This window comes from Cyanistes caeruleus, chromosome 13, assembly GCF_971803275.1.
Source record: "Cyanistes caeruleus chromosome 13, bCyaCae1.hap1.1, whole genome shotgun sequence".
Taxonomy (NCBI): domain Eukaryota; kingdom Metazoa; phylum Chordata; class Aves; order Passeriformes; family Paridae; genus Cyanistes; species Cyanistes caeruleus.
Window position 1 is genome coordinate 16353141 of NC_141713.1, and position 15223 is coordinate 16368363.

At 36.6% G+C, this 15223-nt stretch overlaps 1 protein-coding gene across 5 annotated transcripts in view; it reads right to left on the bottom strand.

Annotated features, from left to right (window-relative positions):
• VPS13C (vacuolar protein sorting 13 homolog C) overlaps positions 1-15223 on the bottom strand; it is a 75085-nt gene that overhangs the window by 23830 nt on the left and 36032 nt on the right. For all 5 annotated transcript variants that reach the window (XR_015275859.1, XM_086849219.1, XM_086849220.1 and 2 more), the window contains 18 exons: positions 14670-14786; positions 14044-14147; positions 13460-13627; positions 12663-12967; positions 12150-12294; positions 11147-11303; positions 10201-10331; positions 9053-9222; positions 8247-8485; positions 7802-8031; positions 6942-7034; positions 6068-6433; positions 4827-4916; positions 4261-4416; positions 2961-3225; positions 1979-2136; positions 1435-1556; positions 896-1190 (listed from right to left, as the gene is read on the bottom strand). Coding sequence is in view for 4 of the 5 variants with exons in the window: in XM_086849219.1 (XP_086705345.1) it covers positions 896-1190; positions 1435-1556; positions 1979-2136; positions 2961-3225; positions 4261-4416; positions 4827-4916; positions 6068-6433; positions 6942-7034; positions 7802-8031; positions 8247-8485; positions 9053-9222; positions 10201-10331; positions 11147-11303; positions 12150-12294; positions 12663-12967; positions 13460-13627; positions 14044-14147; positions 14670-14786 (3311 nt within the window). In the remaining variant the exon portion in view is untranslated. The remainder of the gene's footprint in view (positions 1-895; positions 1191-1434; positions 1557-1978; positions 2137-2960; positions 3226-4260; positions 4417-4826; positions 4917-6067; positions 6434-6941; positions 7035-7801; positions 8032-8246; positions 8486-9052; positions 9223-10200; positions 10332-11146; positions 11304-12149; positions 12295-12662; positions 12968-13459; positions 13628-14043; positions 14148-14669; positions 14787-15223) is intronic.

Here is a 15223-nt window from a genome sequence, read left to right on the forward strand (position 1 = left end):
AACAATAGCTTTCCTAATTTTTACTAATAAATGTTTTTACTGATAAACCTATATTTTACTGTATGGAATAGTGGCCAGGCTTGATTAGCCCAGGGATGTGAAGACAACGAGCACAAACCCCTGTACAGGCACAGTGACTTCAGAAATAGATATGAATGACTGGTTGCCAGCTCCTCAGACAAGGCAACAGCACTCTGTTCTACATTCTGTTACTCCAAGTACTGAAGCAAAATGGAGGTGAAGAAAAGTGGGAATAGTGCCACTGGGATGTTGGATAGAAGTGAAAGAAAGATCTAAATGAATGCCACAGCCAGTTATGCAAGTAGGACAAAACAGAACAAACAAGGATGGTGGTTCTAAATGCTCACACCTGTTGTATTTACTAAAATCACTCAGCCTTAATGAAGAAATACTAGATACTGAAAATACTGAACAGACAGGAAAATGGTCTGTGTAGCATCCTTCGAAGATTCTTCCAATTTGTGCAAGCAAGATCTCACAATACTCATCAGTGTCAGAATGGAGAGAATTTGCATTTTCTACATAGAAAAACAAAGCTCTAGAAATTAGAGATGCTTTCTCTTATACCTCATCTTGTGAAGCTAAAGACAGCTTGCAAAATACAAACAGAATCTCAGAAGAATGTAAAAGAAAAAGACTAATCCAGTACAGGATTGCTGTTAAAGGAGCAAGACAGAGCTGGCAAGGTACACACAAATTTAAAACAATCCCCAAAACATCCAGAATCAATTATCTGCCTCATTTATTTACAACAGAAAGTACAAAACCCAACATTCAGCATCCTCCACAGTACATTTACCTTTACTTCTAAGTAAATATATTCTTACTTAAAACCAATTAAAGGATTTACAACTAAAACCATAAAGTAACTCACCTCAAGTAAATATCTCAAGGAGTATGGTAGAAGATTCCTCACAGTCAGCGTAGGGTAAAGGTGGATAATGTAGGCAGGATCCAACTCCTCTACAGAACTTGAAATAAAATTTAGTTCATCAGGTACAGCTGTTGAGCTGATTATTAGAGGCAAGAAACTGGTTTCAGTGGCTGGGCACTGTAACAAGCACTTGACTTCATTGCTTCTGTGTAGCTCTTCCCTCCAGGCAATGTAAGTTGTAGACTCCTTGAACTGACCCTCAAATATTCCTGTTGGTCGGACATACAGATGACATCTGCAGGAAAACAGCAGGAATTGTACACAAAGGCTTTGCACTGACACCTAACTTCATCCATTTTAAAGTCATGGCTAACATTCTGAAGTGCTTTTGCAGCACACTCATTACCTAACAAAGACAGCACTTTGGAATTTTAGTCCAATCAGGAAGACCTCCACGTGCAAATTAAGGTTTCAAAACAACAGTTGTGTTTGTGCATCGGTGTCACAGAGACTGGCCCTACAGAGCAGGGGAAATGTACCTGTATGAATGCAGAGGAACATGAAACTCCTCTTCTGGCTTGGATATGCCAATTGGCTTCAGGGACTTGGAGCCTTTAGTCAGTGTATAGATCACAAATGGAATTGAGAAATGATTCTTAATCTAGAATCAAAATGAGTAATTTTTCATTACATTTCTATGGCACAAATTTCTGAAGGAAAAAGTATCAGTAACAACATGGAAAACCAACATTAGTAGATTTAACCAAATTCCTCTAGAAAACAGAATTGAGCTGTCTTAATACACAAGTATATGAGAAAACTCTATTTAAGTCCCATGAATTGAAAAACACACTTAAAATGTCACATAGCATAAAAAGCATCCCAAATGCTGAGGATATTAGAAAGCCAAACAGAAAAGGGAAAACCAAAGGAAAATTCATGTAACAAAATACTTAGTAACTGGCTTTTAAGTAACATTTTGGAAAAGTTTGATCTCGAAAAAGTGCATTAAGGAAGACAAAGAAGGTGATTCATTTCAGAGCAGTGTTTTCAAGGGTTTGGTTTCTGTGGCTGGGTTTTTACCTGCAGAGGGGAGCGCACAGTAATGACCTTATTTCCTTCTGTAGCATCAATCTGCACAACAATGGAGTCTGAGCGATCAGCAGCCTCCTTGACATTGTACAGGCGGCGGCCCGGCTTGGCCACGGGAATGCTGAGCACCTCTTTATATCCCTGAAGTTCTGATCCATAAAAAGAGACAAAAGTATTTATCAGCAACACAAATCAAATTACTATTTCTTATTTGAACAGTACTTAAGCTTCTCAAAACTCAGCAACAACCAGGACCAAAGCATCCTCTGGCAAAAGCACCTTAAATAAAAAAAGCACCTTAAGTAAAAGTGGTACTTGGGTACCACTGAAGGAAAGTTTTAGGGTCCAAATACTCCTCAACTCCACAACTTTAGATTATTATTTATATCCAGCATGGGAAATACTGCAAACAGTTATCAAAGGTATTGATTGGCTGAGTTAATGAACACAGAACAAGCTTTCTATCATGGCCAAATACCTTCATATGGGATGTGATGGAAAGGGAAAAACTCAAGATGATTACATATTAGTAACTTGTTTTCTTAGGAATATTTCCTGGCAAAGCTAAAAACACAGAATCATAACTGGTCTCAAGTAGCTGGGTAACTACAGAAAGCTAAATAAAAGTAGTGATAGAAGAAATAGAAATCCTGTTTAACAGGAGCTAGAACACACAGGCCTGTGTCACAGGAGCTTCTAAGATGGTCTATCAATGACTACTCCACTAGAATGTCTTCCAGTTCTCCCAAGGGGTAGGAAAAAAAATATCACTCTTTTCACTTTCTGGAGCAGAGGAATGTCCCATCTTTTTAAGAAGCCCAGTACCTGTTTTGTGGTGTTTTTTTTATTAGCATCAATATTCAAAGGTAATTCCAATGCAATGCACCTGACCTGAATTTCTATCACATTGAATTTAACTCCCATCATCCTATGCACAGCCTGTCATAACAAATGATGCTCCTTAGCATAATACCTAAATTTAAAGAGAAGACAGAGCTTTCCTGTCGGTACAATGCAGACAACCTTCCTCGCTGGGGTGCTTCAAAAACAGAGTATTCCAGTTCCATGCTCTGACCAGTTTCTATTTCATTCATGTTTTCTTTTGCAACTGAATCCACTATCCGAAAATTGGAGCTAGGAAGAACTTTCAGAGAAACACCCAGGGCATTTTTCACTACGAAAGGTGCTGTCTCTTTAAAGGAATAGTCAAAGGTGGATGCAGTTGCTTCTGAAAATGCCTGTAAATAACAACATATACAATATGTCATACATAAAAATAGCCACAATAACATATCTATAAGAGCTTTAAAAGACAGTTCCCAGCAACTACCATTTTAAAGAGGGGAGGAATTATATACAACAAGACCTATGTTTTGTATAGTAATATTTCAGGCAAGTACAGGTTACTTCCAGAAAATTTAATTTTATTCTGTGATTTGCAGCAAACGTTGATGCTACAATAAGCATTCTTGCTCCTCACAGAGAATTTTTCCAAATTTTAGGTTGTAAGAGAAACATAAGATCTGGGACATAGAAGTCACAAAGAGATGGAACATGTACATGCTCCAAATTCAATCACAACTTGTACTTTGGTTTGGTTACACAGAAGCCACAGTAACTGACTGCTGATACATATTTACAGTGTAAGCAAGTACTTAGAGAACTGCTGGTTATTTAGATTTAAAAAATTAATGGGCATAAGTCACATTCTGTAAAAACAGTTTGATTTAGTGACCAAAATTTCTTCATCCCAGAAAAAAAGAAGGTGGGAAAAGCAGCCTCAACAATTCATATGCACAAAAAATAGAAGAAAAGAAAATTAGGGGTAAAAAGTATTTTTAACACTCGTGACATTCTACTCCTGCAGTTTAAAGGTCAATCCTAAAATATACACCTTCCTTAGTATTTATTCAGTTAAGCAGAAAATATGGAAAGGAAGTAAATCTGTTTTAATATTTCAGAAGGAGTATTGTAGGAAAGAGCTGTGTTTATTAGAGCATTTCACGTTCATTTAACCTGCACAAATGACACTTCCTTAAGTCCTGCACAGACACGTTTGTTGTTCTAACACAGAAGTTACTTCTTTCAAAAGATAACATCACCTTTTTGCTGAGCCTAAAGGAGTCATCCAAGCAAAACTCCTCAGCCCTTCAGGGTAACATTGGTCAGAGCTACAGAACAGCCATTGGCTGACAGCCAATATAGTTCTTAAAACAAAGAAAATTCAGAATTTCCTATGGAAGTACACAGCATCTTCTGCCTGTTAGGATTACCTTGGCTAGGTTACTGAAAACAGCAAGACAACATTTGGATATTGTTATATTCATGGTATCCATCGAAGAGATATTAACTACAGTTTGCGGCTCAGGAATAACAATGAAATCATCCCCAGGCAGCAGACTTCTCTCCTGGACAGGATTAGTCCTCATCTAAAAGAAAAATTTCATTAGACAATTGCAAACCTATAGATCACTTTCTCCTATATTAAAACAGGAAAAAAACTACTTGACTTACACTTGACAATTTTGCAAGCAAAGTAATATCTACTTTACCTTGCAAATCTCAGATGCTTTAAACAAAATTTTACACCAACACAGAAGGCAAGTTAGTTTCTCTTCTCTGCATGGGTTACATGCTTCATTTTGTCCATGCACTGAAAATTCACATTATTCCAAAACTCTTAAGATCTCTAAAGAATTATTTTTTCTCATGTAAAATGAGGTAATAGCTCCTTCAAGCAACAGCATTCAAAAGGTCAATGCCTCATAAAACCCTTAAGAAATTAAAAAATAGCTCCCTATTCAAACCGTTTCACATGGTGTCAAGTGTCTTTACATACCTCCAGCTTTAAATTCCATTGTTTCTTTCCTCCTTCGACTCGTTCAATAAATGGCTCCCACACTGCATAGGTTTCATTGTAATAATGAACCTAAATAAATAATCAAAATTAAATAAGGTATCTAAATACAAAGCAATTATTATGAAAAACATTAATAAGAAAACAAAAAATCCTCATTTCATGCTTCGGAGGTCTAGTATTAACTTTTAATCAGTTTAAAATCTAATATACAGAAGTGTAATATATCATACATTTTTCACAAATTACCATTTTTTGTAGAGTTTGCCATTTTTGAAGAGTTCATTCCCTGGCTTGCTTTGAGAGCAACCAAGCATCCTGGCAACACAATATCTTTTTAACACTTTCAATTAAAATAATCAAGTCTCTTATCTTCTCCCACGTGGTTTGAGAGAATGACTTTGAGACCAGGAACTTCAATGCCACAAGTACTTTATTGTACTATGAAATAACTTTTAGTTTGAGCCAACTATCATCTGCATCTGGTCCACTGGAATGATTCCTCTAACTCATAGCCAACACCAAGTTTTAAATTTGCTTCTATCATTGAAAATATGAACAGAGGCTGTGGATTCAATAGCTCTGGATGTTCCCTTTCAGCTATTTTGCTCATCCCTTGTGGAACCACAGTGGCACACAGGCATTCAAACTCCACCATGATACGCACACCTGGCAATGGAAGAAGGCTACTTGTATATCCAAGAGAAGAATGAAGAATGAGGTAATTTGGTTAAATGACAAGGGGTAGTAAATGTATTGCATAGAGCAGCTGCATATCTGGTTGTATGAAATTTTAACATGCTGTCTCAATAAGAGACTTTTACCATCTTTTACCATGGTGTCTCATTTTGCGACAAGAGTGTAACTTCTACCTTACCAATGAATACAATGCTGGAGAAATAAACCAAAGGGGGCAGTAAGAGTTAAATGGGAATATTCAAGTAAGCCAAAGTCATAGTTCACACAGCAGAACCTGAATATGCAAAAACAATACTGAAACAGAGGACTAGATTATTTCACATAGCAACTGCCATTAAAATCTATTGAAATCCAACTTTCTGTACAAAGAATGTTATGCTTACTTGCCTGACTAAAGAACGCCTGAGAGTATTACAATTTAAACTTATTATTAATTCAGCACAGATTAAGTGTATTAAAAAATTACTTGAACACAGGAAATCTGCAGAAGTGTTTTAAGCTGCTAACAGTTTGACCCCACATACCTCCAATGACATATCAGCAGTGACCTCCATCAGTGAGGACCAGTTTTTAAGAACACCTGAAAATGTAGATTCCACTAACAATAAAGGGACAGTTCGATGCCCCAGACCACATTCCAAGGTCATCTGAACAGATTTCACTACGATGTCAAACTTCTCTTGCTTCAGAATTTGTTCACGGTCCATAAAAGTTTCTGTTGCTTCTGTGGCTATGTCAACACCAAGAAACCAAGCATTGCACTCGTCTACAGGCTTCACTTGCCACAAATTCTCAGAAACTTCTGGTGCTCCTTTAGAATCATCCTCAGCTGTTTTGGGTTTTAGGGCAGCCATAATGGTCACGACAGTATTCAAAATTATTGGTGATATCTCAAACAAAGAAAAAAATCTTCTATTAAAATACAAGATCTATGATAAATGGAAATAGCAAACATGAAACGTCTTTTAAGAGATGTAACTTAATTTCCAAAGAAAAGAAACCATTCATGGCATGGACCTCCTCTTGTTTTTCCTTTCCTGCAAAATATCCCAAAAATAGTGGTGGCAGCAGCAGGGGGAAGAGTTACTTCGTAAGGAAGTGGTAGAAGGAATCCTAGAATCTGAAGTATTTAAATTATTCCTTTTTGGTCAAGGGACTATCAAAATAACAAACATAAAATTACTTTTTCTAACACAGAGCAGCTCTAAAATGCATATTTCTGGAACTGAGCTAATGGGCAAATAAAAAATGTAAATAACAATATGCAAACAAAATAAAATATTAAAAAAAATAACATTAATAAAAAAATAATTCAAAAAACATACACACAACAACAAAAACCAAGCTACAGCTTGAGAAGCATGGCTGTTTTTCCAAAGACATTTTTAATAATCTTACCTTAATAGTTAGTTCCTCTATTGTTACTGCCACAGTGTGTAACCCTGAAGTGTGCACCATATTTTCCATGACCAAGGAGCACGGCCGCAACACCTGAGTGAAAAACAATTTGATTTGTAAGGTGGCTCCTTAAATCTAACCTTTTCATAATGTCTTGTGGTTTTTTCACTCCACAGGCCAAAGGGGCACTGATCCCAGGAAGCAACAAAATGCTACAGAGCGAAACCATTCCATACAGTGCAAGAATCCTGCATCCCAATTTGCACAAGCACCATTTTTTACTGGAAGGTTAAAAGCCAGTGAAATAAAAGCTTCTGACCATTCTGACCAAATGCTTAAAAACCAGACAAAAAAAAAACCCAACACACAGACTGTGATAACATAGTAAAAAAATCCCTGGATCTTTAAAAAACCTAAATGCATAAGGGAAGATAAGTACATGTGAGATGAACCACCCAGGCCACCTTTGTGGCTCAGTGCTCCCTTGGCAGGAATGTGCATATGAAGTTCCAAACAAAAGGGTGCTCAGGATTTTACTGCAACAATGAAAACCAACAGGCAGTGGAAAACACTGCCAAAGGTTTTGGGTTTCAACACCCCTCAAACACTTTCTTCACTAAGAAACTTTTAATGTAATTTACAAATGCACAGCACAGATTTTAGACAGAGCTCTAAGAGCTCAAGTCCTGCACCTACTGATAAAAGATTCACTTTTAAATGGCACAGGCCCTTAGTCTCTTCTGAATAATCAGTGATATGAAAACAGAGTTTGGAGTGCTATATATATGCCAGCTAAGGGACATGCCTGCCACCAGATAATTCTAATTACATTTTTCATCATGAAACACTGGTTTCCTTACCGTAGTAACGTTCTTGCCTTGTTTTTCTTTGAGAAAGGCACAGGCCAACACTTTGAAGGCCTTCACTTGAGCAGTCATTCTTTGTGCAAGCTTGTCTGATGTCAGAAAAAAGTCACATTGGAAGGAAACTTTTAAGGCAGGGGCATCAGCATTGGTCAAATTAGCAACAAATACAACTTCTGGATCCATAATCACAGCTTTTACTGTCATGTTTGGCCGTACAGATATTTCTGTGAAAATAAGTTCAAAAACACACCTTGAATATGAAAACCAGAAAGAGGAAAGCTATCTACTGTATTAGTGGCCAATCTACACATTTTGAAGAATAAACTAATTTCTTTAGTCTGATACCAAAACAGCGTCTTCAAAATTTTGCATGAATTATTTTCAGAATGAAATCTGCAAAGGAGGGAAATGGAGGTGGGTGTAAATTGGTTTTACAGACCTGTTGCTGCCTTGGATTTCCCAGAAGTAACTTGCTTTAACTGGAACTGTGCAGATCCTTCAGCTGAAGATACTGGCATTGACTTAATGAAAAAATGTGCTACTGTCAACAAAAATTCCATACTGGCACATATGTACAGCTTGTCGAGGACAGCAACAACTTGAGTTCCATTTTTATCCTGCTTATATCTTATATCTATCATGGAACTCTCATTTGTGTCATCTTTCTTGTCTATCATTCTGGAAAACAAATGTAGTAAGAAACATCTCAAACATCATAACACACAGAACTAAGAAAACAAAGATGCATAAGTACTGCCATTTTTTTCTCCCCATGCCATTTATAAAGAATTACTGCATAAGCAAGCAGTGTTTCTTCCAGAAATAAGAGGGTAGAGGTTTTTCTAGCAGAAAAGTAATTTCAATTTAAAACTAGTGTGCTACACTCTTGAAAGTATGCATGCAGCACATAACAATTACACTGAAGTTTCAGAGCACACAACTCTTTAGCTGAGGCTGGGTGCCCTCTATTCAGCTGTTCTACAGTTTAGTGTAATACACCATCCACCAAGATTTTTTTTTTCTTTGGATAACAACATCAACGTACTGAGAAATCAACATAGAAGAGTAGAAATGTCTTTAACATTAATAAAATTAAACTTTTCATTGCTTAAGCACAGAGTACTACAGGCCACAACTGACAGCACTACTGAGTTTTATCAATTCCATGTGAAGCAAAGTATAGAACAAGGAAAAAGCCTTCCTCATAAGCTGAAGTTTATTAATTTTTGATGCATTCAAACCTACCTTGCAGTCACATTCTGAATTCCTTCTCTGAGATCATCCAAGGTACATGCTTTGAGTTTAACACTGATATCCATGGAGCCATCTGAGAACATCTCCCCTGCCGATGCCATGAGATGCAGCCGGAGCTCACCAAGGCGCAATTTGTCACTATGCACCAAGAGCAGAGATTCCTACAGAAGGACAAAGTGCAGCGTTACTTACCACAGAACAAAGCAAGGAGACATTTCCCTTGCTACTAGCCATGTGTATCATCATCCATGAATTGAAGGATCTGATTAGCCTGTCCCTGCCATCAGTCCTCCACTCATACAAAGGAGTTCAAGAAACTTACTGAGAAAACAAAAAACCTGCTGGGCTCCAGTGAAGTTGTTTCTGCACCACACTGCCAGCAGTTGCTCAGAATGCATCACTAAAGGATAATCCATTTGAACTCTAGATCCCTTACCAGAGGATCCTTCCACTCTCATCACACTAGCACAAGAGCACCTCAGCAATAAGTGGGAATTATATGACAGTGAAATTAAAATAAAATCCCATTACAGTGACTTTCTTCCCTGTGATGCTCATTGCACAAGAACATCTTAAAAATTATACACAAATAACATTCACTATACACAAAGACATATAAAGCAAGCACCTTCACATCTACACAAAGCAGATTTAATAAAGTCCTAAAAACAATACACCATTTCACATCTTTCTCTTCTGTTTTCAGCACAGATGAAAACAGGATGCCCTTGATTGCTCACACTCAGGAATATGCAAGAGGAAATTATTGGCCATACACAACTTGGATCTACTTATCAACTCTAGAGGTATCAGACATACAACTAGCACTGTCTGAGCTAACAATTCCAGCTTCTCAAATATTAGTTTTTATTTTGGGTAACTGGAATTAAAGTTTGAATGACCAAATCAAGTACTGTGTGGTTTTGGTGGTTTAGTAATATTTTTAGTGTGACTTTCAGAAATGTGCACACCTTTCTTAAGGACATTGTCTGCCCAAGAAAGCTCAAAGCTCCATTAGGAAAGCATTACAAAGCCAATGCAGCTGATATAACTTCATTTTTCTGACCTGAGTTCTGTCCACATGAGAAGCCTTGGCTGCCCACCCCACCTGTGTGGTTTATAAAAGCTTTGGCACAAACCTGAGTCGTGTCACTGTTGTAGAGAGTTACAGAAAGGGACTCAAAATTGAAGTCAAATTTAAGCAATGTATAACATTCCATAGAAGACTGAACTGCAGAAACACTTTTTTGTCCAGAATCAACAAGGGCACCTGTCAGTGAAAAGGAAACATTTTTACATTTCTTTTGAACACTGGGCTTGCTTTTGGTTTTGGGGCTTTTTTGTTGTCGGTTGCCTTTTTCCTTTCGGTTGGTTGGTTTCATATTTGGGGTTTCCAAAAGTAAGATCAGAAAATCACAAAAAGAAGGAAAGCTTTAAATCCAGAGGAGTACTCAAAATAATTCACACTTTTAATTTTGTTCTATCCAATGCATACTAAAATCATCTAGAACAGAGTGGTTTAGAACTTTAAAATAAGCTGCCATTGGTTTACTGAAGTTCTTTGCTCACTTTAAAGAAGAGCAACGCAAAGTACCAAGTCTTCTCAAGGAGTCTGCACTACTCCTTCCAGTTTCTGTTCACAGCAGAGTAATTCAACTATTGGTTAAACAGCATTTTTTTTTTTACATTGAGAATGTTAAGTTTTGGCAAAATGTTAACAATATTTCATCCAGAGACATGCACACTATTTGAATACTAATATCTTCCACAATTGTTATAATTGTGCATTAACATTCTGGGGTAGATTATTTGTCTTTTTTCTTTTTTAAGCACATGCAGTCAGAAGAGTGACTGATATCAACTGAAAAATAGTATCACATGAGAAATGAATCACAAAAAAAAACCCCACAAAAACTTCTGACCATCAGGAGTTCACACTCCATGTAAGTGCATGCATTTATAATTTTTCATGTGTACAATATATTTGTACCAGCTAAAACAATTTGTTGTGCTTCAAAAAAAGTGGTATTTGAATTTGGAAACAGCCCTCTGCCTACACATATTCAGCATTTGAATTGAACATACCCTCAGAGCCACCAGATTCATGTGGAGCTTTCCCTTTTTTAGGTATCTGAGTATCCTCAATATTCTCTTGCAGAGTATTTGGCTGGGAAGAAGCCCCTCCAAGGTTTTCAAGTAAAATTTTCATTATAACAGTTAGATCATCTTCACTGAGTGCAATCTGTAAAGTGATAAAACCACAAGCTCATTTTTAGTGACAGCATTTCTTCCAATACAGTATGCAAGCATTGAGGAGAAACAATGAGCTGCTTCCAGCAGAAAAACTGGATCATCAAAATTATCCTGTCCTAAACAATGTAAAGGATTTTCCCATTTTTCCTATATTAGTTGTTATTTGTAATAAACAGGAGTTACAACAAGAAATAACAGTCCATATGATAAACACTTTCTAGAATTGTAAGGGAACTTTGCCTATTAAAAACATGGGTAATTGATAAACATAAGCACTTGTCAACAATTCAGTCATTCAAAAACATGAGCAGAAAACATTAAAGCCAGGATTTGCATTGTATATAATAAAGCAACTGTGATTCAGTAGGCCTTCAAAGAATTAATGAATATGTACCCAATCATAATATTACAAAATCATAAAAAAGCAAGCAGTACTAAGTGACAAGATTAGCCTATAGTACACAGTGTAAGAATTTTTTTCCTACATTTGGTTAATTCTGCTGGTACTCCTTCAAATCCTTTATTTCTCTGTGCTTCACCAGTGTGACATTTGGCACAGCACAGCTATAGGAATGAACAAGTAAAAGTGCTCAGGAGCAAGGAAAAGGTGCCCCAGTTAGATTTACCACCTACCCCATGCAGCTACACCAAAACTAATCATTATACAGTATCAAAATTCTAACAAATTAATAAACTGGACAGTCAAACTGGAAGTCTTTCAACATACTGTAAAGGACACAAACTGAAAAGAGCTTCCAAGCTCCTTAACTAAGCTGAGGATTATTCTGAGAATCCGTGTGACTTTTGATATTGCTCTTAGTAGTCATGATATTACCTGCATTGGTTTTAGGTCTCCTTTGATACAAATCGTTGGGCTCTTATGATACCATGCTGCTGCTAAATTTCTCTGGACCAGTAAAGTCAAACTCACAGGACGCAGAATTTCAGAATCTGGCTGTGAATCTGCAGATATAATGCACCTAAAAAAAGATAGAGAAAGTAACAGAGGAAATATGTTGACTACTTGCAGAATACCAAATAATATCACATTAATCTAGAAAAATTACAGGAATAATTATTTTAAGAATAAGCTCATATGCATTACACCCATGCATGCACTCCAGATGAACTCAAGTTACTGTGCTATCATTCCCTTCTTTCCAAGATATTGTAGACCTATGTCTCTATCTAAAAGCACTACTAAACTTAGCTTGGCAAGGTTTTTTGCATTGTTTTAGTATGTTCTCATTGCCTACCATGTTTACTAAGAGAAAAATGCTGCATACAGAACATGGACACACTTTTCTTTACAAAGACACTTCAACTTAGGAAAAAGCTCCATGTTTACCTTGATAATTTCAAGTGAGTCAGCTGCACATCCATGTTGTCAATGACTGGAGGAAGAGAAGATTCATCTGAAGACACCAGCTTGAATTCATTCTGAACTCTGATTAAGCCAAGATCAGCTATCAAAGCATTACATGAAGCTGAAGATTCAGGGACAACTATGACTGGAGCTTTCAAGTTGACATCCATTAGAAGGCGGAAGCTCTTTTTAGCAAAGTCCTTCATGCTGGAAGCAGCCATTTCTGCTGCCTGGACAGTGACTGCAGTCAGGGCTTCTTGTGCTGCTTGGAAATTGTTTAGGAAGTTCTATTCATAGGTAGTGAAAAAAAAGTAAGAGTTCTATGAAAACAAATAAGCTTCTCAAAAAAAGGCAAGCCCCACCCAGGCAAAATGTATATTTAAGAAAAATTAACACCTGTGGTATAAACATGAAATTCCTAATTCAACCACACTCGTTTCAAAAGAGAAAAAGGTTAAAATCATGAATAAGCTTACACATTGTTTAACTGTTTCATTTTTAAGGTATTATTAAACCTATCAGCACATTGTTTAACTGTTTCATTTTTAAGGTATTATTAAACCTATCAGCAACATTCATTACTTCTTTTGTCATCATTCTCCTTGGTAATCTCCCGTAAAGCAGTGCAACTTAAGTGGCAACTCTTCAGCAAAATACTTCTGTGTGCTTGCACATCAGCTCACCACCATGTACAGGTCAGAAAGAACCGACTGCATTTTGTCTCATTAAAAAAAACATGTAATGTAAAGGAAAAAAATCTTTTTAAACTAATGTCTTACCAAGAGAGACATAAAGAACTTATGTAGGTAAATTATTTGGATGCAGCCCACTTTCAGAGACATTTTACCATCCACCCTTGACATATCAGTGTAGGCTTCCCCTGCAGTGGCATCTGGATAAAGTGACATGTGAAATCGAAACACTTCATCTCCCATTATGCAGACAGCCTAGAAGAATAAGTACACATGGTTAAAACTACAGGTATTTCTGAAACAAATATTTCCCCAAAAGATCAATGGCAACTTATCAGCAGTACTTCAACACATGGTAGGCACAAAAGGAAAGAGCATCACCTGTTTTATAATATATCCCTCTTCTCACTTGCTTATCTATGGCCCATTTAATATTTAACCCCTGCTATTAAGAATTAAACATACCAGTGTAAGCGTAATTAAAAATAACTAAATAGTAAATGGAAGAATGTTTTGCTTCTCTGAGGTGAGGGAAATTAATCAATATATTTTGCTTATTATTACATCCTACATTGCATTCTATAACACAGCAAATTAAACTACACTGCTGTCACTAAATCACTTGAAGAACTGGGTCTCTTCAGCTGTTTACAATCTGCTCAACACATCACCTTTTTATGGATTGTTTCTGGATCAACATTTGTAATTACAATGTCCTCAAGTCTGGAGAACACTTTAATCTTTTTAGGCTTCTTAATCACAGATGCATCCATTCCTGAATGAAACAAAAGAAAGAAGGTAATAAATGCACTTCAACAAATTTCAAAGTAAACATTTCTGCTAAAAAACAAACAAACAAACCCCCTGAATTATTTACTGCTGAATATAAAGAATAACAACAGCTTAGCATCTTCTGCTGTGTAACAGTGAAAGCTTGAGAGAGAAGTCAGGGCCTTACTGCACATGACAAAGTTGCCAACATAACTTGATAAAAGGACTAGAGTACAATTCCCCAACACTATCTAGATCTAGCTATTAAAAAATGCAAATCTGTGTTACCTAAAACATAGTGCCTTCACTTCTTTTAATTTTACTACACTTCGAAATTGTCCTTGTTTTCTAGGTCAAACTTTTTTATTCCTTGCAGATAATTTCATACAATCAAAATATATTGAAACACATGTTTGTTAGACACATCTGCAGTGCACACACTGGCCTTTTAAAAATGAATGGAGGGAAACAGCTTATTTCTGGCTACAGCCAGCTTCATCTAATATTTAAATAAAAAACACCTTACCTTGTATTCTAATGTCTGCAATTCTACAGGTCTGATCACACACTGTAATACTGAATGCATTTAGCTTTGCAGTGAGTTTTAATTCACAGACATCATCGTGGGCTGCATCACCAGACACTGGATAGGAAACACAAGAGACATACAAGGAATTCAAATTTAAAATAAATATTAATTATTAGTTTTGTACATATATTAACTATTCAAAAACAACCTGCAGTCATTCCCTGAAAGACATGATAATCCTTAATCAAAATATGAAAGAAGTAATTTATTAACAGTTCTCTTCAGGCACACGAACTGCCACCAACCAACACAGGCAAAAAGCTATCAAGATGATGTCTTTTCTCCTCATCAACACCTAGTTTTCATGCATCAGTTGCTGAATGCAGTATACACTACATTATCTGAAACACTGTCTCACATGAGAAATGCCCCTCTCTGTGCCAAGTAGCAAAGCCAATTTAGGCATATTAACTGCAGCAACAATGCACAAACACAAAATGTAACAGCCACTGGACTCAATCCCAATAGTTTTAGGATTAGAAAACCTTGAA